Below are 23690 nucleotides of genomic sequence, written 5' to 3' on the forward strand. Positions count from 1 at the left end.
CACCGACACAGCTACCCCACCAACCCAAGTCGCCTACTTGGACATTTACCTCGGAAGATGTGGGGGTAGATGCTAACTATCTCACTGCACCTTCCATATTCATTAACGAACACAATATTTGAAAGGTCTATTAGGAAACCTGTAACAACTTGAAGTAAGACTAAACAAGGATCCAATTCGCCATGTCTCAAGCCGCAACGTCAACATCGCTATTGAACGGAACGCGAACCGACCATCTTGCAGAATGGTCTGCTAACCTAAGTTATAAAGATATCCCTCAAGATGTCGTCCAAAAAACCAAAGATTTCTTCTTAGACTGGTTGGGTTGTGCTATTGCTGGCCGACACCACCCCGCCGTTTCCGCCATGGCTCAATTCGCAAAGCAGATGGGGCCATCAAATGGGAAGAGTGAATTGATTGATGGATCCTTGAAGTTTATGACCAGTCCAGCCTTTGCTAGTTTGGTTAATGGTGCTTCCTCTCATGTTGTCGAACAGGATGATCTTCATAACCGGAGTATCATGCATCCCGTATGTTAAACCATACCTAGGCTGGAGGAAACGGATTGACTAATATCCAGACAGGCTACTGTTATCTACCCTGCCGCATTAGCCGTTGCACAAGAGGTGAATGCTACAGGCGAAGAATTTATTGCGGCTTGCGTGGTCGGCTATGAGGTTGGTTGTCGAGTCGGGGAGTACTTGGGTAAATCCCACTACGAGGTATGTACTAGACATCTCTAGAATCTTCATAAGCACCAATCGCTCTGAGACTCCCTTTTCCATGAAGATGGGTTCTCATTGTATATAGCGTTTCCATTCAACTGCCACAGGTGGTGTCATTGGAGTTGCAGCAGCCACAGCACACCTCCTAAAGCTCGACGCAGCAAAGACCTTGTCGGCAATCGGAACAGCCGGTACACAAGCAGCAGGACTCTGGCAGTTCCTTCTAGATGCTACGCACTCAAAGCAAGTACACACAGGTAAAGCTTGCTTTGATGGTATCTTCGCAGCCTATACCGCTCGAGACGGTCTTCTGGGACCACGAGATATCCTCGAAGGACCTCGAGCGATGGGTGTCGCTTTAGTAACCGGCAGTCCGAACCCAGAAGCAATCGATCAAAATCTCGGCTCAGATTGGGCTGTCGTCAGTTCCAGTTTCAAGTGGCATGCATCTTGTCGGCATACTCACCCGAGTGTTGATGCACTTCTGAGTTTAATGAAGAAGAACAATATTTCCTTCGACGACATCGACTCTGTTGTTGCGCGTACATATCAAGCTGCTCTCAATGTCCTTGGACTTAGTGGAGATGGTGAAACGGTGCATCAAAGCAAATTTTCCATGGGCTTTGTCCTGGCTATTGCGGCTAAGAAGGGCCAGGCTATGATTACCGACTTTACCGAGGAGGACCTGAAAGATACATCACTGCGGCACTTCCAGAAACGAGTTTCTATGGAATTTGATGAGGTTATTGATAGCAAGTTTCCTGAAAAGTGGCAGGGAACTGTGATCGTGACCTGTAAATCTGGGGAAAAGTTCACCGAGTCGGTCGAGTTCGCGAAAGGAGATCCTGAGCTTCCATTAACCAAGTAAGCTCCCTAGCTTTCTGTCCGATTTGGGTTTCTTCTAACGGTTTCTGCAGGGAGGAAATTGAGAGAAAAGCGCGAGCGCTAGCGACTTATGGTGGCTTTACCGATGTCGCCCGAGTCAATCAGTTGATTGAAAGAGCTTGGAATCTGGAAGGTGAGACGAGTCTCAACGGATTTTCCTTCTAGTGGGCTTCCAAAAACTACTACTCAATACCACCTAGTACTAGTACTTTTGAGGGGTACAATTATGGAACTTAAATCTGCCGTGTATATTACTACATATCCGAGTCTTCATATCATTTTCACTCTCCCGAACATATGTACCACTACATATGTGGTCCTAGCGGCTCAAGTTGAACCCACAGGGTTAGTACCAAAGCTTCTTTGAGTTGCATGTGCTCAAATCTCTACATTTGAAAGGTCAAATTGCTAGACGTTCTTTGGCTACTAGATTTCTATGTTTAGAAATAGGAGAGGTATAGCGCCATGTCTGCATCCCTGCCCAAAGCCCAACATCTAGAGCTGTCTTTTCAGCCCAAACACCGCTTGCTCCGGTGGGCGTGATTGCGGCTGCATGTCACTTTCAAATGTATTCCCCTCTATTGTTCCGAGTCGGCAAGTCGGGGAAATTTCCCTGGGCTATAAAACGTCTTTTAATCCCTCATAACGTGTTGCTAATATCTAAGATCTGACACTTGATAGAATAAATTAAACCGATGAATACTAGACATATAAGCCAGAGCAACCCCCGTAGTCTTTTCCTCCTAAGTACATCGTTTACCATCCCAAGTGCTCAGTACCGCAATTATTAATTGCCTACATGTAAGCATATCTACTAGGTACCTAATGTGCAAGTGCATACTGTGCCTCCAGATCTTAAAATGCTGAATCAGTGCTGATGATAAACTAATACTATCTTTCTCTCTCCTATGCACCATGGCCATACTTGAAAAGCTAACTACTGGGTCCTATAGTCTTATCCAACCTTGGAAAGCTTGACCTCGCCGTGACGAGAACTAGCCTAGGATCTTCTGACAGCGAGTACGAGTCTTGTTGGATTGTCCCGATCGGAAATACCACCGCCGTACGTGCAAGCCTCAAGGCGCGGCTTTGGAGTTCTGATCTAACTTCACTTCATAGTGAACATAGGTCGGTCGATACTCATATTTTATCAACTCCATTCGATTATACATCCGAAAGCGCCGAGCTATTGCGACGAGTTCAGACTAAAAATGCAAGCAAATCAAGAGACAACGGTAGAAATAATGGAAAGCCAGGAAGAAGTCGTTGATGTGGGAGGAGAGAGCGAGGTTGTGGAGACAGGCGAGATCCAAGAGACTGTTGGTGAAGGTGAAGAGGAGGGCGAGTACGAAGAATACTACGAGGAAGATGAGGAGGATGAAGAGGAGACTGAAGATTATGGTAATTATGCTGACCAAGATGATTTTGATGAGGACGAGGAGGAGGTTGTCTAGTTTGAGTCCAGAGGCCCGATTTGAACGACTCAGCTACCTAGATGCTATGTATAGCTCTAGTCCTCTTGGAGTTGTTTTGGTTACTACTAGGTAGTACTACCTAGTATCGAGTTGCTTACTAGTGCTGTTAATTTATGAACATTTGCTTTACTGAACGAGTAGCAGGTGCTCTCGCTCTTTTATAGTTCTATACTGCAGACGTCCGAGCCTATAGCCAGTGCTAGCCATCAGAAGTTATACTGAACGCCAGTTGACCTTCCCGAAGTCATGCACATGGATAGAGCTTGAATGGCCGTTTGACTTGTCGAAATCCCCTTCAACTAGAGACAGTATATGGATGTACATCCATGATCATCATGATATCATATCTGTTGAATAGCTACTAGTAGAATGATCATCCAAATCAAGGTCCTATTCGCATCAATGAAGCCTCCGTGCGCAATCCAGGATACTCAAGTACCAGTATGGAGTATGTAACAGCAGATAACACAAATGATTTGAGGTGATTTCAGACAAGCCCTGGTCCGAATACCTCTGTGGCCCAATAACACCTGGATTCTTGAGTGCTGCCTAGATGTTGAATGATCAATTGATCCTTGGACGCGAGGAGAAATCCATATCATGGCCAGATACACACCGCCAAGCCTCGCACCAACTAGAAACTTGGTGATAAGTCTCCCGCGTATTGGAATGTGGCTGAACGACTATTGTGCAGGAAATATTTGATAGTCAATTTGTCATTGCCAAAATGGGAAAAAGAAAATATCCGACACTACCTAGGTACTGCCGATGCCTTGTAGTCGTACGATGAAATTCATTGACACAGTGGAAGAATCGTATGTGATATCGAACAGGGTGGAGAAGTCTGGGACAACCAGTCAATCCAGTGAGTAAGAAGATCGACATAACTTTGTAACTTTGTAACTTTGTGAACTGTTCTTTGACTTATCTGGCTCGATTCAAATCCACTCTAATTTTGGATCAGGAGTGCGAGATCAAATGGGGTAAGTAGCGCGGCATCTCATCTTTTGTTAGCGAGTATGGTCTACCGCGATTCTATACAGAATACTCCATATAACCTAGTTGAATATCACGATCAAGGTCTAAAATGTCCCCGCATGCAAAGACGAAACCGAAAGGACAAGCCTGTCCAAGACCGGCTACGTGGTCGATCTTTACTGAATCGGATGATGATCTACGAACGAAACCTTGATGCCAAGAAGTAAATGCGTCCACAGGAGGGGTGAGAAGCCTGGGAGAGAGAACATTGGGAGATAAAACACTTATCATTGTCCTCGTGCCAGGATCTGCAAGTCTGATCAGTGATTAACAAATTTCTCTTCATAGGAGTTTTTTTTTCTTCTTCTTCCTGTTTTGGGAGATCATGGATCGTAAGTTGGTCATTGCGTAGGCGGAGCCTCTCTCTCTCTCTAAGACATAACCGAGTATTTGAGCATGTGAAGACCCTGACAGAAAATTTCTTCAAACATGAGTAAAATATTTCCTTTTTTGAATGATTAAGTTAGTGTGAACTCCGTCTGGTCTAGCTTGACTATTTTCGCAAGTGAATTCATCCGAAGCATCCCCCAATGACCAGTGGTGGCCTAAGATGATTCGTGTACACTCCAGGGCTATGCATATCTCCCCCAGGTCTACTTCGCACAGCAAGGATGACCCCGCAGCACACACGGCTTAGCAAACGGTTGTAGTCGCATACCAAACGGCGATCATAAGCTAGGGTTTGACACCTCTTTTAGAGTCTGGCCGTGCATCCACTTGTCCTATCTTAGCTGCATCATATGAGGGGGGCCATTGAGGGCTGACAATGGTAAATCAGCAACCAGCCGAGAGCCGAAACTTGGCCGACAGGATATTTCAAGTGTTTTTAGGTTCAACAAAGGCCGTATATGTTGTAAGATTGAGTGGTGAATTGTCAATAAGCGGAGAGTTTTTTTATATGATTTCTTTGTTTCTGTTTCCCCCCCCCCTTCATGTAGTCTGTGGGTTTCAGAATTCCTTTGGGGGAATATAAGCTGCTATCCGTAATGCAGGACTAGAAGCAGTGTATGGTAGGGGCGGTATCTTTTGGATTTGTTATCTTTAAGACCCTGAGATATAAACAGAAACAAGCATAATTGTGAAGAAAGTAGATTAATAGATGTGAAGTTTAAAAAGCGCCATTTCTAATAATCAACCAAAGAAATCTCAAGCCCAAAACCCCGTTTATAGAGAGATTCCAAGATTCAAATGTTAAAGCGGCAGGTACCGCCTTCCTGATACTTGAATGATCGACACCCTTTTTTTTCTTTACTACACTACCACAATACAATACCGTTACCAACCTTTTCCACCTCTTCAAAACCTCATACACTTTTCTCCCTCCCGTACTACTTCCTTTTTCTTTACCCTTTTCCCTTTCCCTTTTAACCCAACTTTTTTGTCATAACATCTTTTCCTTCATTTTAATCAACGCCCTGGGAGAGCGTGTTTTCTTTTTCTTTTCTTTATTTCCCGCTCCCTCCCCTCCCCTTCCATCCTGGTCCCAGTCCTTGGCCTTGTCCCGCCAAGCTGACTCGGACCTGGGTTTCGGGCTCCCTCGTCCATGCCACGCTCATCTGCTGCGGGTAGGAAGAACCAGAGCAATCGACACGAGAATGGCCTCGTCGGTCCCGGCAAGAAAGTAACAAAGCAAAAATCAAGTAGCCATCTCAACGGCTCGGCCACCAACGGGTCCGCTTCTGCGGCTGCCGCCGCGCCTGTCGACCTGTCCGTCCATCGTTCTTCAAGTGACACCGCTGTCACCTCTCCAGTAGCCGGTGTCAAAGGTGTGGATGGGGCGAAGGTTGATGGCAATGGCCGTGGGATGGCGAATGGGCATAGCAAGGGTGTAGACATGGCAGGTGGCCAGGCTAACGGTGCGGTGCCTCACAATGGTGGCATCGCAGGTGTAGCTTCTCGCAATGGCACTGCCAAACGCTCAGGATCCAATGCTTCGATAAATCCGCTTCAACTCGCGTCTACAATACTGAAATCCTGTCCAATGTACGACACTATCGCCATCTTGATTTTTCTGTTACAACTCCCACCGATGGTCCTCACGCTCGTTCAATTCCTGTTCGCTTCCTTGACATTCATGCCTCCGAGTGGTGCCGCCGCCGGATCTTTGTCCGCCAATTTCGATATTTTCCAGGGTCCCGCCGGTACACCCTCATTGGGGACGATGATGGCCATGGATACGTTCTGTCTTCTTGTCTGGGGTCTCTTTATGTGGACATGGGCACAGAATTTTGCAATTGATCTAGCTCATGTCCAAGTCGCCATCACTCTTGGCGGCGGGGGATCAGGGAAGAACGGCGGGGTCAATTCTCTCTGTGTTGGAATTGTTCTGCTTCTTCACATAGTTCGCAGCAAAGGTATTCAGGACTTTGTCCTGGGTCACCTCGTTTCCGCCCAAATCATCAGTCCAGATCTTCTCTCTCAGTATTCGAACCTCCTACCCGCCGAATTCCGACGCTCCGAGTCATCAACATCTCCGAGTTGGCTCAGGAGTCTCCTCGCTGTACATATTTTAGCGCAAGCCGGAACCGCAATGGCACGACGATCTATGGCAAAGAACCGATCTCCCACACCTCCTCGGAGTGGGAAGCGTGGGGATACGGAGGCTTCTGCTGGGTCTCAGGGTCAACCTGATTCTGCTCTGGAGTCTGCCGCTAGTCTTTCATCTTCTCTCGTGGGTATTGATGGACAGTTTGCCAAGGATGGCAGAGATCGGTTAACCTCAGCTAAGAAACGGAGGAGGCAAGCCAATCAAGTCCGAAGTCGTCAACCGTTCTGGGCCGCTCTCGCCAGTACAAAGGTCACCGTTATGCGAGAATATGAACATTCACGAGCATCTTCCAAAACCTCCCGCGGTCTCACAATGACAGAGCAGGATCTTCAAGGCATTTCTCTCGATGATGGATTGGTATGGATTACAGATGTGGATAGTTCTTCGATCAAGTTTGCCGCCGGCGATCTCAACGATGATTCAATTGGATCAAATTCTTGCGAAGCCAGTCGCTTAGAAGGTGATATGGAGCCGTTCTATGTTTGTGTGAATGGGGCTCTTTGGGCTACAGCTACTCTCGTTCGGGTATCGGATTCCTCGAAGGGACCAAGTATGGTTCAATGGCGGGGTGAAATCTCAGGGTTGGCTCCTAATTGCGCTTATACTTGCTCCTTTGTTCGTAGCGATACCGACGAGGAGATCTGCGCGATGAGCGTCAAGACGCCTGCGACTGCCGATGCAGAACAAGGTAATTTCCACATCAACACAGAATCCTGGCTTGGCATAAATCTCACTGATTCATTAGCTGTTTCCGCGGTCCCGGCGCCTTTGCAACCCCTCTATAGACCTTCCTCACCCACTACGACCCTGAAGAATTCCATCGTTAACGCGGAAGGCAAACTGAACGAAAAACGCTCCCGGTTGAAGAAAACGAAGAACGACCACAAGCTTCTTATATCGAAGATCCGGAAGGAGCTGGACAACTTTAATCATCGCCTGCAAAGTGGAACCGACGAGAACAAACAAAAACAACGTTCGCTTCAATTGGAGCGCAATATTCGACAGACGGAGGAAGCTACCGCAGCGTTGGAACAACAGCTGGACAAGTTGGAGAACGTCCCAGAGGAGGAAATCGAGCAATGGAATGCACACAAAGCCGAATTTGACCGAGAATTGGAGCAATTCAATATGGCTAAGGAAGAGCTTCAAGAAGCTCGCCTTGCCGCCGCTCAACAAGCGTCGGGACTGGAGCAAGAGCTAAATATGGTCATTCAGAAACGCGAGCGACTGCAGGGTCGCCGTACCCGTGTCAACGAACAATATGACCGTATCATTTCTGCTAATGCCCAGGGGTTGAACGAGCGCGAGCGGCGTGCGGCTGAACAATTTGCGAGAGAGCAAGACCAAGCCAAGATGGAGGCCAATTTCCACGAGCAGTTTGCCAGCATTAGCCAATCTGTCCAAGACTTTCAACTGCGCACTAGTCAATTGTGGCAGCAGGCATCTACAATCGAGCAATCGATCCAGCAGCAACAGCAGCAGATGCTCATTGATTCTGGTCCTCTGACTCCTGAGGGCAATCTGCCAGGGACCAACCCTATGCCTGAGACCACTATTGGTAATCCCCTCCATAGTCGCTCTTTGTTGGCACTCAGCTTTCCTCCGGCGAAGTCTCAGTCCTCTGCAGGCCTCTTCTTCTCCTGTTCACGCTACGTCTTCCTCTTCGTATCCAACCAGCCCTGTGCAGGACGCATTCATGTCTCAATTCCCTGCTTCGCCGTTTGGTAATGGGAATTCATACTTCGCATCTGACATCAACCACCGTGATCGCTCATTCTCGAACCGCTCCACTCGCAGCAGCTTATATGATTCGGAATTATTTGATTCCAATCGTTTACCGCCTCTCCAGATTGATTTATCCGATTTACTCTCTGAGAAGCCGCGCCCTGGATCAGATAGCAATGGTTTTCTGTTCCAGAATGGCCCGTCTAGGCTGAGTCCCTTTCAAAGAGCAACCAGTGGCGGTAGCGGAGCTGGCAGTGGCAGTGGTAGCGGTGGCAGCGGGAGTGGAAGTGGCAGTGGCAGTCCTAAGTCTGCACGCGATTGAAAATGTCTTGTCGAATATCCTGCATAGTGACGGCCATCTAGTCCTATGTAGGACTTTCCGAGCCTTGAGTCTTCGCGTATCTGTTGAATGCTTTGCCTAACATGTTTGTTCCTATGCTTTCAGCTACACCTGAAGGAATCATTGTACTGCATTTCTAGCCTACCATATCTTTATTTGTACCTCTCATCGAGTCATGTTGCAGCGGTCTCGGTTTACTTGGCTGTCGCCTTGATTTGTATCTCGTGGTGATGTGCAAGGTTGAAGGGTTCGGTTCCAAGGTTGAGATGGATTATAGTTCAGTTCTTAAGACCAAAAGCTTGTTCTACATACATTGACCCTGGTTCATATCATCTGAAGTTCATGGCCAATACTAGTAGTACCTGATGAAATCGTATTATAGGCTTGTAAAACCCTAAGTAGTGCATCCATATATGAACTACTAGTATTTATTATATAGTACGCCTGGCGGGATACCGAATGACCTCGGGAGGAACTTGAACACAGATTGAATCTTAGTTTGAAAAGCCACTATGTACTTAAGTAGTACGCTCACTAGTGATATCTGAATCAATATTCAAGTTCAAAACAAGTATTCAAAATTCCTTTTGATCTAAATGTAAAATCTATAAATGCCAGACATGAGATTCCAGCGTCAACTTTGGAACCAATCCACTGGCAGTTCAAACGCGATGGTATATATGGTCTAATGTACAATTCCACGTCTCATTCATCGTGGTAAACAGCCTAGATCTATTCAAATCTCCCTTCCCATCTTCCAGAACTTAGTATTAGCATATGTCAAAGACAAGCTATCTGGGGACTCCTGGCCACTCTGCACACTGGGTACACCCAGACCCTCAATCGCTCGTACAACAGTTCCCAGTATGATCGAATGATCATGCACATCGATCTTGTGTGGGTGGAGTGTACATTCCAAGATAAATGGGAAATCAGCATCAGCATCCGGTTTTCTTGAGGTTTCCCTTCTCCTCAAAATAGGCAACGGGAGAGGGTTCTCGTCGGATGTTATATCCGATTCTGAATCAACCTTAGAAACATCTAATGCTCCAAACTCAAAGTCTCCATGTCCACTCAGCATACCAGCGAGCGTAGTATTTCCTTTGGAGAAATCCCGCGCTAGTGTGGCAGTCGCAGCGCTGGGCGCAAGGAGATGGACTAGGAATCGGCGCGAGGCGAGAAGAGCGTTTAATGTTTCGGATGGTCTGCGAACATTGAATGAGATCACAGGGTGTGGTGAGAGGGTTACGGTATTGAATGAGGAGACTGTCATGCCGCGAAATGAGGATGTATCGTGGGGACCGCTTGGATCTGTTGATGTGATGATAGCGACTGGGTAAGGGACTCGGCGCATGAGGAGGCGGACATGTTCGGATATTGAGGATGGGGGCGAAATTCTTGACTGTGTATTGGGTTCTGAGGAGGGGTTTGGTTGGGTTTTAGGTGTTGTATGAGTTCCCTCGGGCTTGGATGCTGTAGCATTGCTGCTGATATGCCGGGAGGATTGTATAGAGTGTTGATAGCATGGCCGTGCTGATGGGCTTAGGAGTTCGGGTCGGGTAAAAGATGGAGCATATGAGGATCGAGCTAATTGATTTCCAGAGTATAATGGTTCTAGACGAATGTGAGACGAAATCCTTTTAACGTTGCGTTGGACCAACGCGCATCGAAACTCACCTCCGAGTGCTCTGCGGGCCGCATGTCGCGGGACTGATAGCCTCATAAGGGCGGTTTGTGTGGGTTCACTGTGTGATAAGGATCCCAAAACGCTTGAAAACAGAAGACCTCAAAGGATAAAAGATCGATGGCCTCAATCAATTTATCTCAAAGCCAAAGTCGCGATATCTAGAGCCTCAGACGAGCAAGTTCCTTCTGCCGCAAAAATCCCGACCTGCTTACATAACCCAATAATTTCTCTTCAAATGTTTCCGCAACGCAAGTTGTATAGCACCAACACCCTCTCCCTCGCAATTGAAATCGCATTCCAGACCTCAACCCACCCTCTCAATCTGAGAAGCCAACACAGATTTTGAAATCCCGGTTCATCCAAACCCGCCACCGCTGCATCGCAGCACCACCAACCATAATGTCTATGCACACCACCCTCCGCCGCACCGCCGCCACATTACCCAGCTCAACAAACACCATCCTCCCCTCCAGCCAAATCATTACCTCCCAATCCAAGAGCACAACTTTTGTCTGCTCTCAATGCCGCCACGCCACTCTTCTCCGCCGCCCTAAGCGTCCCTACACCTTCACTCAGCTCATCACCCTCTCCGACGGTAGCGCTTTCACACACCGCACCAGTTCTCCTGCCCCCGTGTACCGCTCTACGCGTGATACCCGTAACTCACTTCTATGGAACCCGTCCAGCAGCAAGCTGATGAACGTGGAAGACGATGAGGCTGGTCGATTGGCGGCTTTCCGTGCGCGTTTTGGTCGTAGTTTTGATGCTAGTGTCCCTGCTGCGGAGACTGACCCTGATGCGAAGAAGGCTGCGGCGGAGGCTGCTAAGGCTCAGGAGTTGGCGGACCAGGAGGAGGAGGATAACCTTTTGGATTTGATTAGTGCTTTTGGTCAACAGGAGGCGCCTCTCACAGAGAAGGAGAAGGATAAGAAGAAGAAATGAGTTGGCAGTAGGCTTTGCTGCGGTTGATTGATTTCTGTGGATGGAAGTGGAAGGAAAATTTACAGAGTGTAAGACCATTTTTTGGTAGTTGGTTTCTTATTCTTGCCATCTCTTTTGTACATTATACACATCTTATCTTGTTCTATGCATTTACCCGGCCTTGATCATTTTCTTGGGCTGTTTATAAGGAAAGCACTTGTACTATGCATATTTTTCCCTCCAACCTTGTTGTAAACTTCAGAATCCTCAAGTCAGAAGTCAACGAACTTTGCACGGTGCCCAAAGTCGGTGCCTTCAAGTTCAAGTTCGCATTAAAGCCCTGGAGGGAGGGAATATGTGACTACTAGTATTAGTGATATTAGGACATTCAGTCCCACCTGGGCAGGGATCTGTTGTCTGCATAGTCCTTGGATATATCGCTTTGAACGCTTGAATGGACCTTCATTACGAGTACTTGTTTAGAAAGTGGTCATCGAACTACTTCGATTCATATTCAAAATTGGGTTTAAACTATTTTCAATAAGTTTGCAAAGCTCCCCATCCAACCAAAGCAAACGAGATACAAGTGTATTTAGTACACGGTGATTCAATTCCAAGCCTCCTACTCAGCGGGTGTAAAGATATTGTCGCATAATTACTCGTCATCACCGGCTACTGGGGTAGGCTCTGGGTGTGATGATGTAGAGTCTGGGGCAAAACCCTCGCCAGCCTCACCGGGCTGCGAAGCCGGTACATAGTATGGAAGGCCATCCTCTCCAGCATCGAGACGCAAAAGGAATGTCTCCCACAGCTCAATCAACTATTATGCCTCAGTTAGCCCGGAATTTAGTTGTGAATATGTCCAAGGAAAATGTACCTCCTTCTGAGCCTCCACAGCGCTTTCCAAGAAGGTCTCAACGCCAGACTTGAAGTCTTCCACCTTCTCTTTCTCGAATCTTTGTAACTCATTACGCATGAGGCGGCCCATATCTTCAAATAGTAATCGTGTCGAGTGGACCTTGCGCTCGGCATCAGCAACATCGGCGTTCGCTTGATTTAAGCGGTCCTGCTGCGTCTTTCCTTGGCGTAGTAGCTTCTCTTGAGTGTTCTTGCGCTTTTGAAGGTCAGACTCCGCAGCATGCCAGCTGTGGAAAGCCTTTTGTCGTTGACTAAAGGCCGTTTTGACGCTGCCAATCAAACGGATATACTCGTCGATGGTAATTCCTAATGTCAAAACATCCTGTTGGGCCTGGCGCTCATATAGTTCCCGGATTCGTAACTGGAGTTCCGAGAGACCGTCCAAGGGGTAAGAAAGTGCTGGCGATAGCTCGACAGCAGCGAGTGCGTGCAGGGAGCTCGAAAAGTCGCCCGCGGCTTCAGCGAGTCCCTTTCTTTGCGCAACCACCGTATCCATGGATTTCATAAGTGCCTTTAACTGATTCTCTAGAGCATCGAGATAAACCTTTCGATCGTGGAACCACTGTTGATAAGTTAATAGGCGTATCCAGTGTCCCTTGGTAGAGGTCACTTACATCATCGTGTTCTACGAACTTGCTTCCTCCGCCGACAGAGATACCGAAGGACCCAAACATGCCTTTACTTTGGCCCAGGTCGGGCTCCCTGTTCTCTTTATTCTTGACATCGACATTAAAGGCCTCGCTCTCCAAAAAGATCTTTAGGTCGGCATCATGCTGGAGGATTGGGTGGGTAGCAATTTTGTTTAACATTCGTTCCAGAGCAGCTCTCCGGGACTCAACGAAGTTAGTATCAAATCGACCCACAGCTTGCTTCTCTGGCGGAGGAGCAACAACCACACCGGGGTTGTTATTGTGCATGGAGTTATACAGCCAGAGGAAATCACGGTATCGACGGCTGACAGCAAATTCAGACTGGCGATATGCTTTGGATGAAGTCTAGATCGCGAAAAATTCTTAGAATCTCCATTTTGGTCATATTATTGGTGGTTGTGACAAGAAATCCTTACCTTTGTCCGGACCTGGTAAACAATGTGACTGCTCGTCAGATCTCCAACTTTGTGGGGATCTCCAACAGATATTTCAAATGTCGGCTTTGCAGCTTGTTCCACACTCATACTAGGTTGGGTCTGTCGCTTAGATCCATCCATATCGGCCGCGGGTTGCACGGGCGGAGGCCCTCTGAATCCGGAGCCATCTTCTTCTAGGGTTACCGAGTCGCCCAAGCCCCCCTACGCCTGCGATTTGAGAGAAAGTTGAAGGTGGCTGAGGGGCCCGTGTGGCAAATGATTCTTTCTGGGGAGGTGCTGGAGCTTCATCGGTAGGTGTCGCACTGTTCTCGACAGGAGCCTCTCCTAGGGGGCCAAGGGGGTCGACGGTGTCATCAACGACCTCCAATCGCGTTGCTTGTGCGCTTATCTTCCGAGTACCGCGCGGGCCTCGTCTTCCAGGCACGCGAACCTCGGCCCTGTTCTCTGAGACGGCTGGCTGAGCGGGAGCTGCAAGGAGTCAAACGGAGACATTAGTGAGGGGCTGAGCAAATCGGGCGGTTGCGAAATGGAGCTTACCACTATCCCCAGTCTCTGGCTTTGGCGTCGCATGAGGTGAAGTGGAAGACGAGGGTTCATCTGCCTTCTGTATTAGATCGTAATTCTGGGAGCTGCGGGATCATGACTGCCTACCGCCCCACGGGGAGTCGCCATTATCGAGGTCCATTGTTTTCGGGATAATATGGCAACTGGAGAGGATCAAAGGGGTATCGAATGCGAGAGCGAGGGATTCCGGATTGAAGTAGATTCAAGGGGATTGCTCAAAGTTGCGAAGTAAGCTTAAGAGCGCTTGTTGGAAGTGGGAAGCTGGCAGTTGGAGAGTGGAGGAGGATCCGCACTCCCTTAGTCACTCACGGGATCCCGCCTTACACCCCCAAGGTGTGTTGTTGTCCCACACTGATTTCTTGAAACACCTTTGCCATTGACCTTTGAACTCATGAATTTTGAGATAATTGGCTACATCCTACAATTATTGCACAGCTATGGTGATTCAATGATCTCCGTGTACTAGCTACGAATATATCTTCTACCAACGTTGCTTTGCTAGGCATATGTCACATCAAGCAGTCCGAGTCTATTTGATCCAAGGGAGACCCAGCTTGTGCATCTCAACTGCTAACTGGAACAGATAATCCAAAGACTCGCACTGAGTCTTCGCCTTGACAACATCGTCACCCCAGACGTAGCTATATTCATATTAGCGAATTAACTTCCTATGGCCCTGGGTTTTGTACTCACATTCCATGTCGACGAACAAGCACCGCGTAGGTATCGGGGTACTTATTCATCGCAGCTTCCAGACCGCTGGTCAAATCCTCTTCGAAAGCAGTGTTCTCGATAATAGGAATGCTAAGAGTGTCGAAAAATCCGAGCATTCCCTTGCCCTTTCCACGAGGAATTCCCTTGATCTGCTCGATGTTGTTGATCTCGAAAGAAGCATCAGGGCCCTTCTCCCGCTCGACCAAGAGAGTCACCAGGACAGCCCATTGCGAGTGAGTGTGGATGCAGCATCCAGCACCATGCTCAAAGGCTGTCAAGAATAGTGGAGTGCAAGCAGAAGGGTTCAGCTTGAGAGGCTTGCGAATATAGTTGCGCTCGGTGGCGGGATACTTCTTGGTAGGCCACTGAATGACAAAGATGTTCTCCGACTTCATCATCTCTTTCTGGACGCCAGAGGGAGCAATGAAGATGTGGTCACCATGGCGAATGGAGGTACCACCACCGGTTCCAGTTACCCATCCCCAGTTATAGAATCGGCGACAAAGGTCGGGAATCAAGTTCGCAGGGTGCTCGGGGTCATCTGATTGAACCAAATGGTCGTTTGTTCCGACTTCCAGGGCCTTAAGGTTATCGGCGCACATGGTGGGCTGATGGAGGGGTCAGTAAAGAAGCACCGCCCGCTAGGGTTCCACTAAGGAGGCCACAGAAGGGGTTCGAGGAAGTAACTAAAGGGAGTATTTGAAACCGAACCAGGATTTGCGATCAATTAATAGACTTACAGAGTGTCTAAAAAAGGTGAGACGTGGTCAGCTAAAGAATCAAAGTGTAACGGGAGTATTATATTAGCGGCAACCAATTGAGATTAATGAAGCGGGGTGAACTCTCAAGGGCTCTACGCCAGTTGGTTGACTAAGGGAATTTACATTGAGCACCAAGCACTAAAACATCAATTGTTTAGATTGAATATATTTACAGCAATTAGACGAAAATAAGTAAGAAAATAATTATTAATAAATAATTATTAATCCTTACTCATTAAATATGTAATTTTGAAACTAATAAGTCCGAAATAAGATCTTATGCAGTAATGTATAATATTCTGTACCTTATGGCTAATCCCGATTGGGGGAGAAAGCTGGGGACCGCTCGAAGAGGCCACCTGGACCTTCTGTGCACCTTCTCCAATCTTCTATATAACCTCCGCTTTTACTCCTCTTTTGCCGTTCCCAAGCTTTCTTCTCCCCCCACCCTTCCTTGTTCTTTTCTTCGTCGTGTCAATATGCGTCTCGACGCCGCTTTCACAGCTCTGGTCTCTTCGGCTACCCTCATGGGCTATGCCCACGCCGAGGAGGCTGAAGCTATTCCTAATGCTGCGGCTGACATTGAGAAGCCCACTTTCACTGTATGTTCCATATCCACCGCTGCCTTGCCCAAATATACCCCACTATGCAATTGAGTTCAAAGCGGATCTAACTGGTCATTTTAGCCTACTGCCCTCAAGGCTCCTTTCCTGGAGCAGTTCACCGACGACTGGGAGTCTCGATGGAAGCGTTCCAGCGCCAAGAAGGACGACCCCAAGTCTGAGGAGGACTGGGCTTACGTTGGTGAGTGGGCTGTTGAGGAGCCTTCCGTTTTCAAGGGAATTGAGGGCGACAAGGGTCTGGTTGTCAAGAACGCAGCTGCCCATCACGCGATCTCCGCCAAGTTCCCCAAGAAGATCGACAACAAGGGTAAGACCTTGGTTGTTCAGTATGAGGTCAAGCCCCAGAACTCTCTGGTCTGTGGTGGTGCCTACCTGAAGCTACTGCAGGAGAACAAGAAGCTCCACCAAGAGGAGTTCTCCAATGGAACTCCCTACGTGATCATGTTTGGTCCTGACAAGTGCGGTGCCACTAACAAGGTACGAATTCTGTTTCTTAGAGAAATCTTTCCATTGAAAACGCGTACTCACCCTATTCCCTTTGCATAGGTTCACTTCATCTTCCGCCACAAGAACCCCAAGACCGGCGAGTACGAGGAGAAACACCTGAAGACTCCTCCCGTCGCCCGTACCTCCAAGGTCACCTCCCTCTACACCCTGATTGTCAAGCCCGATCAGACCTTCGAGATCCTCGTCAACGGTGAATCCGTCAAGGAGGGTAACCTTCTGGAGGATTTCACCCCTGCTGTCAACCCCGAGAAGGAGATTGATGACCCTAAGGACAGCAAGCCCGCCAACTGGGTTGACGAGGTTAAGATCGCCGACCCTGAGGCTTCCAAGCCCGCTGACTGGGATGAGGAGGCTCCTTTCGAGATCCTGGATGAGGAGGCTGAGCAGCCCGAGGACTGGTTGGAGGATGAGGCCACAAGCATTCCCGACCCCGAGGCTGAGAAGCCCGAGGACTGGGATGACGAGGAGGATGGCGATTGGGTTCCCCCCACTGTTCCCAACCCCAAGTGTGCTGATGTCTCTGGCTGTGGCGAGTGGACTCGTCCCATGACCAAGAACCCCGAATACAAGGGCAAGTGGTCTGCCCCTCTCATCGATAACCCTGCCTACAAGGGTATCTGGGCTCCTCGCAAGATTGCCAACCCCGCCTACTACGAAGATAAGACTCCCTCCAACTTAGAGCCCATGGGTGCCATTGGTTTTGAGATCTGGACTATGCAGAACGATATCCTGTTTGACAACATCTACATTGGTCACTCCGTTGAGGATGCCGAGAAGCTCCGCCAGGAGACATTCGATGTTAAGCTCGCTGTTGAGGAGGCCGAGGAGAAGGCTTCCCAGCCCGAGCCTGTGAAGCCCGCCGAGGGCACCACCACCACTTTCCAGGAAGACCCTGTCACCTTTGTCCGCCAGAAGGTCGACTTCTTCGTCAACCTGGCTAAGGAGGACCCCATCAACGCTGTCAAGACTGTTCCTGAGGTTGCCGGTGGTCTGTTCGCTCTGCTCCTTGCTTCCATTCTCGTCGTTGTGGGTGCCATCAGCTCCAGCAGCCCTGCTCCCTCCGCTGAGAAGAAGGGCAAGCAGCCCGCCAGCGCTCCCAAGGAGAAGGCCGGCGAGGCCACTAGCTCTTCCGCCGATACTGGCAAGGGCGGTGCCACCAAGCGCACCACTCGCTCCTCTGCCGAGTAAAGGCGAGGCTTGAAGGAAGAATGAAGCAGAACCATACACCCAAACAGTTGAGATCGCATGATCACATCATTTTCGCGGCGATTCCCTATTCCCATGTCTTTTTTTATTGCCTATGATACGTGTAGTTGTACTTTAGCTAGTCGGAAGATTCCCAGAATGGAGAACCCGATATACACCTTCACCTGGTCTTTTTTAGTTCTGACTTTTATTGATTTTTTTTTCTTAAATTCCCCAAATGCAATTGAAATGTTGAAAGCAAAGTTTTGAAAAATAAAAATAAAAAATGAATTCAGCCCAATTTGAACTCGGAGTTAGATGAATATTCATCGCATCTCTACTAGTAAATAGTACCTGCTACGTATATTGGATTAGCTACAGAGGCTTACTTTTCCTCGGATTAGCCTGCCTAAAACATCAGGTCGATGAGCTCTGGGAATTGATTGCCCTGATTAGAGGACAGATCTCGGCGATTCCCACTGTACTTTGGCTCATTATGATTGGTTTATATTGCCGAAAGGGAGCTTATCGTCGCCTGTTCACTAAGGTTGTGTGGGGAAATCCGATCCTAGGCGGTAGGGCGGATGACGGTTGACCTCGGGCCTTGGAGTAACACATTCCCCCACTCCATACATATATTGAACCTCTGCTAATTCACCTTCTTTCTCTCTTTGTACTTGTCGTCTCGTTTCTCCCAATTCATCTGTACCTCACACTTTCATCATGGCCGCCCGCCGGTCTCTAGCTCGTTCCATCCCCGCTCTCCGCTCCGCTCCCCGCACGCCCGCTGTTGCTCGCGCGGCCTCTCGCAACACATGCTCCCTCACCGCCACCACCCCTGCTGCTAGGCTTGCTTCTCGGGGCGCTATTTCCTACCCTGTAGGAGCTTCTGCTTCCCGAAAACTTCATGTCACAGCCCAACATCTTGCTCCTGCTACTACCTCGGCAGCCACATCAACAACTGAATACCCGACAGATCACAAACCAATTGCCAATCCCATTGACACAGCAAATTTTCTGAATAATGAATTCGTGGCATCTCAAGCTACCACTTGGATCGATCTTCATGATCCTGCTACCAACAACCTCGTTACCCGAGTGCCACAGAGTACCGATGAGGAGTTGCAGGCTGCGGTCAGGTCAGCCGAGGAGGCTTTCCCCGCTTGGCGCAACACCAGCATCATCGCTAAGCAGCAGATTCTTTTCAAGTTCACCAGCTTGATTCGTGAGAACTGGGACCGCCTGGCTGCTTCGATTACCCTTGAGCAGGGTAAGACCTTCGCTGATGCTAAGGGTGATGTTCTGCGTGGTTTGCAGGTCGCCGAGACCGCCTGCGGTATCACCACCCAGATGACCGGTGAGGTGCTTGAAGTAGCCAAGGATATGGAGACCCGAAGCTACCGCGAGCCACTCGGTGTCGTCGCAGCTATCTGCCCTTTCAGTAAGTTAGACAGAAGATTCATAGCTCGATTCGATTGAATTGCTGATTCTTTGATTTAGACTTCCCCGCCATGATCCCTCTGTGGTGCATCCCAGTTGCCACTGCCACTGGAAACTGTCTCATTCTCAAGCCATCCGAGCGTGACCCCGGTGCGGCTATGATTCTGGCCGAATTGGCTAAGGAGGCTGGATTCCCTCCCGGTGTGATTAACATTGTGCACGGTTCCGCCCGTACCGTCGACTTCATCATCGACGAGCCCGCTATTAAGGCTATTAGCTTCGTTGGCAGCAACCGTGCTGGTGAATACATCTACACTCGTGGCTCTGCCAATGGCAAGCGTGTGCAGGCCAACCTGGGCGCAAAGAACCACGCCGCCGTCCTGCCTGACTGTAACAAGAACCACGCTCTGAACGCTATTACTGGTGCTGCTTTCGGTGCTGCCGGTCAGCGCTGTATGGCTCTGAGTACAGTTGTTATGGTTGGTGAGACTAAGGAGTGGTTGCCTGAGATTGCTGAGCGTGCCAAGGCTCTCAACGTAAACGGTGGTTTCGAAGAAGGTGCCGACCTTGGCCCTGTGATCAGTCCCGAGAGCAAGAAGCGCATCGAGGAGCTTATTGCCAGTGCCGAGGCTGAGGGTGCTACCATTCTGCTGGATGGCCGTGGCTGCAAGCCTGAGAAGTACCCCAACGGCAACTTCGTAAGTTCACTGTTCCAAGAGTCTACATTATCAAGAGTAACTTCTGACATTCATTAGGTCGGCCCTACTATCATCACCAATGTTACTCCCGACATGAAGTGCTATAAGGAAGAGATCTTCGGTCCCGTCCTTGTCTGCCTGAACGTCGAGACTCTGGACGACGCCATCAACCTCATTAACGCCAACGAGTACGGTAACGGTGCCGCCATCTTTACCAAGTCCGGCTCCACCGCCTCTCGATTCCAGAAGGACATCGAGGCCGGTCAGCTTGGTATTAACGTTCCCATTCCCGTCCCGCTTCCCATGTTCTCCTTCACTGGTAACAAGAAGAGTATCGCCGGTGGCGGTGCTAACACCTTCTACGGTAAGCCTGGTTTGCAGTTCTACACTCAGCAGAAGACTGTGACCAGCCACTGGAAGAGTGAGGATGCTGTGAGCACTAAGGCCAATGTTGTCATGCCTACTCATTCATAAATTGATCCCAATGCCCGTTACGAGATCGCAGTGAAGGCATTTCTTATCTAGTCATTTATTCCCTTTGGTTATGGTATACTCAAAATGTAATCTATAAGCATCGCAATGAAACAAAGTGCTTTAGTACAGACAGGCTTGGTAGAGAACAAAAATAATCACAATTACTAGTATCAGCACGATCCCACTAATTTTTCGAATAATTATTTGTTCATTGATTCAAGTTCTATAGAGCACAGTCCCTATCATTTAAGGAAATTCACTTCAATATTTCTACTCAGCCCGTCGCGACTTGAAAGTGTAAACCAGACGAGCGAGCTCAACCTGGCCATTCTTCACAACAGCAGCACGGCGGACATAACGGCGCTCTCCTCCAATGGTCTCGAATCCCCAGGTCTAAACAAGTTAGCTTCATGTCTACGACTACACGCAAAGGAAAAGACAAGCGAGATATTAACCTACCTGCTCAGCAGTCCATTGGCTCTTTTCGTTCACAACCCAGCTGTGCACAAACAAGCCCTCGCCTTCACCAAATTCAGCACCCTCCTCATCGAGCAGGAAGCCCTCATTTTCGGATCCATCTAGGAGGATCTCTCCACGCAAGAACTTCTGCACCTTGGCATCGAGCTCGGGCTCTCCGACTCTGGATTGCAGCTCCACAGATGGGACGAGCTTGCCATTCTCATTCTTTGCACCTCGGACCATCTTCGAAAGGCCACGGACAGTACCGAAGATATCATCGGTATGCTCGCGCTCTGTCCAGTCTAGTACACGTCGCTCGGATGTACCCTTGATACCGCCAGTGATGACCTGGTCGGCGTCGATGTGGTACACCAACGGGTTTTCAGAGTCAGTATACTCATGAATGTGCAGAGTGACAGTAGCATATGAGAGTCCCTTGCGGAGGAACCAGCTCATGCCTTGCTGTAAACCAGTAAATTAGCCTTATGCATACCCGCAGGAAATGGCGAATACGGTGAAGGATGCATGTGATATGTGCCATTTAGTGGTGCGGCTCTCCCGGTGTTCAAGCTTGTGGGACTGCACCAAGAGGTATTGAAGCGGAATTGAAGCATACCAGAGCTAGAATAGGGTCCGTAGGGTCGGACAGGCTAGAGTCCTGTGACACAAACAAAGTGAAAATCATTAGTTATGAATTCTGCTTCGCTATTTACTGGCCGGGGCTTTCTCAAGCTGCCCAAGTGAGAATGGCACAAACATACCATCACCCATTGTCCATTAAGGTTCTTGATCGTGATATCAGCAGGAGCAGCCATTGTACTGAAGTGTACTAAAGCAGCAAGCTTATAGAATGCGGGGTGGTGGGGCTATGAGGTTGTAGAGAAAATTGAGATTGCAATGAAGTACGGCGAGTTGAGAGAAGTAATATTCAGGAGAGAAGAACAGATTTTAAGAATGAGACGAGAAAAGGAGCGGAATTCACCAGTCGATCTTTCCCTCTATATACACTTGCTCGTGATGCTCTTTCCTTGCGCATGTGCTTTCCGAGGCTCACACGTGCATGCTGAGTAAGTTATTTAGGTCATCCGAAATTATGTCATTTATGCCTGAGATTTCGGGATATAAGTTATTTCCTGATTGTTCGGGCGCCAATTGCGGACTTGTCTATCGCGGGCAGCTATAGTTAATCCCGCGTTGTTGACCTCTTCTCCTAATTAACAACCATGGCTTTTAACAAGAAATATGCTGGTCTTCCGGATCTGGTAGGTCAACAGTGATCAATTTTATGAAGGAGCGTATCTAATTATAAGATAGGACCCTGCTCCAGATATCTATGAGACCCCTGACCTGACCGACGAAGCGTCCACTCTCCCAGTGAGTCCGATATAAACATTGCAAACGCTTTAATTTGGAGCTAATCCACAATTTTCTTGGTGCAGACTGCCACAATTCGCACAGACTCCGATCATGATGACATTGGCTCAAGCCCCGATATTGACCGCGGAGGTGTTAACGCCGACAAAGCACGCGCTCATTTTATGGGCGCTGCGGTCGACGCTCGCGATACAAATTTCTCTGACAGTATCTCCATGAAACGACAAGCATACCGAACCAAGGATAAGAGTCAGCATCGACGACGAAGACGCCAGGACGGTACCGAAGAGGTCGGCGACTTGAGCGACAGTGGGGACGAGTCGGTCGAACGGCGCCTCGCTCGTTTGCGACGAGAGGTGGAGGATTTGAAAGTGGAGATGGCAAATAAAGCTTCCGATCAGAAGACAGTCGTGGAGAGTGGATCAGGTGCTCCTGCCTCGGAGCCATCTCAGGCAGATGAAGAACTAGGCGATGGTGTTGCCGAGTTGAGCCGCGCCTTGGATAATCTGCATGCTTCCTCGCGAGGCGCATCGAACACATCTTACTCGGCTGCCGCTGTGCTCGTTCAGAAACTTAGCTTAGAGTTATCTGCACCAAAACCGGATACTCAGAAGCAACAGCACCAAGAATTAAAGCCCGAGGACGCCGGATCATCAGCTGTTGTAGCTTTAGCGCCAACTGGTATTATCTCTCATGCCGCTGCTTTTGAAAGCCGACTAGCGCTCCTTGAAGCTTCAATGGGAATCTCAAGTTCTTCGAATCCTTTCATTGGAGACGCACTCAGCGACCCTGCTCTTCAGCCTGTTCTCCCGGCCCTAGACCAATTGACCTCCCGAATCGGCGCCCTGACCGGTCTCCTCGTGGGCAGCAATCCAACATCTGGGATCCCAACCGCAGTCCCAGGACTGACAACGCCACATCTTGAAGCACTTTCATCTCGAGTCCGTAAATTGACCACCGACGCTGAAGCACTAGCCTCGGCCCGGAGACGCGCCGCCGATGCTGCCAAAGCAGCACAATCAGTTCGCATCGCTTCTTCAGGCTCAGAAGAAGCCGGCGCCGCTGCAAACATCGATGGATCTCACCCCGCGGATGACGAACAAACCGCTAAGATCCAGGCTCTTTACGCTACCCTCCCAACTATCCAGTCCCTACACCCTCTCTTGCCCAGCGTGCTAGAGCGTCTTCGCTCGTTGCGAGCGTGCCACGCTGGCGCCGCACAAGCCGCAGACTCTCTCAATGAGCTAGAAAAGCGACATGCGGAAATGGCATCGGAGATTGAGCAGTGGCGTGAAGGTCTATCAGCTGTTGAAGAGAAGATGGGCCAGGGCGAGGCGGCACTCCGCTCGAATGTTGAAACTGTTGAGCCTTGGGTGCGTGAACTGGAGTCGCGTATGGCTAGGCTGGAAGGTCCACCGGGCTCATTGTAGAGTGATGCATGAAGTTCCCTATTGTTATTTTGAATCTGGGCTTCTTTGAGTCTAGATGGAGATATCTCATGATAAATAATACCCTATTCTTGTTTTCGCATGTATTTCATTG

General features: G+C 49.0%; 11 protein-coding genes across 11 annotated transcripts; 7 read left to right on the top strand and 4 right to left on the bottom strand.

Annotated features, from left to right (window-relative positions):
• Positions 1-182: 182 nt before the first annotated feature.
• Positions 183-2819, top strand: N7483_004331 (MmgE/PrpD family protein; the record flags this gene model as incomplete). Its single annotated transcript, XM_057087768.1, has 6 exons — positions 183-530; positions 585-722; positions 811-1589; positions 1643-1743; positions 2564-2673; positions 2739-2819. 6 exons carry the CDS (start codon positions 183-185, stop codon positions 2817-2819), a joined length of 1557 nt encoding a protein of 518 aa, XP_056947597.1.
• A 35-nt stretch (positions 2820-2854) lies between these two features.
• Positions 2855-3064, top strand: N7483_004332 (uncharacterized protein; the record flags this gene model as incomplete). Its single annotated transcript, XM_057087769.1, has 1 exon — positions 2855-3064. One exon carries the CDS (start codon positions 2855-2857, stop codon positions 3062-3064), a length of 210 nt encoding a protein of 69 aa, XP_056947598.1.
• Positions 3065-5666: 2602 nt separating this feature from the next.
• Positions 5667-8718, top strand: N7483_004333 (uncharacterized protein; the record flags this gene model as incomplete). Its single annotated transcript, XM_057087770.1, is given in 2 exon segments — positions 5667-8229; positions 8246-8718. 2 exon segments carry the CDS (start codon positions 5667-5669, stop codon positions 8716-8718), a joined length of 3036 nt encoding a protein of 1011 aa, XP_056947599.1.
• A 754-nt stretch (positions 8719-9472) lies between these two features.
• On the bottom strand, positions 9473-10459 carry N7483_004334 (flavin reductase family protein; the record flags this gene model as incomplete). Its single annotated transcript, XM_057087771.1, has 2 exons — positions 9473-10350; positions 10414-10459. The coding sequence occupies 2 exons, from the start codon at positions 10457-10459 to the stop codon at positions 9473-9475; spliced, it is 924 nt and encodes a 307-aa protein (XP_056947600.1).
• A 363-nt stretch (positions 10460-10822) lies between these two features.
• Positions 10823-11365, top strand: N7483_004335 (mitochondrial 54S ribosomal protein bL31m; the record flags this gene model as incomplete). The annotated part of the gene is made up of 1 exon (XM_057087772.1): positions 10823-11365. The coding sequence occupies one exon, from the start codon at positions 10823-10825 to the stop codon at positions 11363-11365; it is 543 nt and encodes a 180-aa protein (XP_056947601.1).
• A 634-nt stretch (positions 11366-11999) lies between these two features.
• Positions 12000-14034, bottom strand: N7483_004336 (sorting nexin 1; the record flags this gene model as incomplete). The annotated part of the gene is made up of 7 exons (XM_057087773.1): positions 12000-12164; positions 12222-12824; positions 12877-13257; positions 13329-13522; positions 13653-13817; positions 13887-13946; positions 14001-14034. 7 exons carry the CDS (start codon positions 14032-14034, stop codon positions 12000-12002), a joined length of 1602 nt encoding a protein of 533 aa, XP_056947602.1.
• A 408-nt stretch (positions 14035-14442) lies between these two features.
• On the bottom strand, positions 14443-15229 carry mde1 (methylthioribulose 1-phosphate dehydratase MDE1; the record flags this gene model as incomplete). Its single annotated transcript, XM_057087774.1, has 2 exons — positions 14443-14554; positions 14607-15229. The coding sequence occupies 2 exons, from the start codon at positions 15227-15229 to the stop codon at positions 14443-14445; spliced, it is 735 nt and encodes a 244-aa protein (XP_056947603.1).
• A 638-nt stretch (positions 15230-15867) lies between these two features.
• On the top strand, positions 15868-17706 carry clxA (calnexin; the record flags this gene model as incomplete). Its single annotated transcript, XM_057087775.1, has 3 exons — positions 15868-15990; positions 16075-16488; positions 16558-17706. 3 exons carry the CDS (start codon positions 15868-15870, stop codon positions 17704-17706), a joined length of 1686 nt encoding a protein of 561 aa, XP_056947604.1.
• A 720-nt stretch (positions 17707-18426) lies between these two features.
• Positions 18427-20315, top strand: N7483_004339 (CoA-acylating methylmalonate-semialdehyde dehydrogenase; the record flags this gene model as incomplete). Its single annotated transcript, XM_057087776.1, has 3 exons — positions 18427-19144; positions 19204-19841; positions 19899-20315. The coding sequence occupies 3 exons, from the start codon at positions 18427-18429 to the stop codon at positions 20313-20315; spliced, it is 1773 nt and encodes a 590-aa protein (XP_056947605.1).
• Positions 20316-20585: 270 nt separating this feature from the next.
• Positions 20586-21589, bottom strand: N7483_004340 (uncharacterized protein; the record flags this gene model as incomplete). Its single annotated transcript, XM_057087777.1, has 4 exons — positions 20586-20708; positions 20775-21236; positions 21391-21432; positions 21536-21589. 4 exons carry the CDS (start codon positions 21587-21589, stop codon positions 20586-20588), a joined length of 681 nt encoding a protein of 226 aa, XP_056947606.1.
• A 408-nt stretch (positions 21590-21997) lies between these two features.
• N7483_004341 (uncharacterized protein) lies at positions 21998-23578 on the top strand (the record flags this gene model as incomplete). Its single annotated transcript, XM_057087778.1, has 3 exons — positions 21998-22036; positions 22089-22148; positions 22214-23578. The coding sequence occupies 3 exons, from the start codon at positions 21998-22000 to the stop codon at positions 23576-23578; spliced, it is 1464 nt and encodes a 487-aa protein (XP_056947607.1).
• Positions 23579-23690: the final 112 nt, after the last annotated feature.

Source organism: Penicillium malachiteum (genome assembly GCF_028827825.1).
Source record: "Penicillium malachiteum strain IBT 17515 chromosome Unknown utg000002l:1.0-8849297.0:1.0-8852440.0, whole genome shotgun sequence".
NCBI classification, from domain to species: Eukaryota; Fungi; Ascomycota; class Eurotiomycetes; order Eurotiales; family Aspergillaceae; genus Penicillium; species Penicillium malachiteum.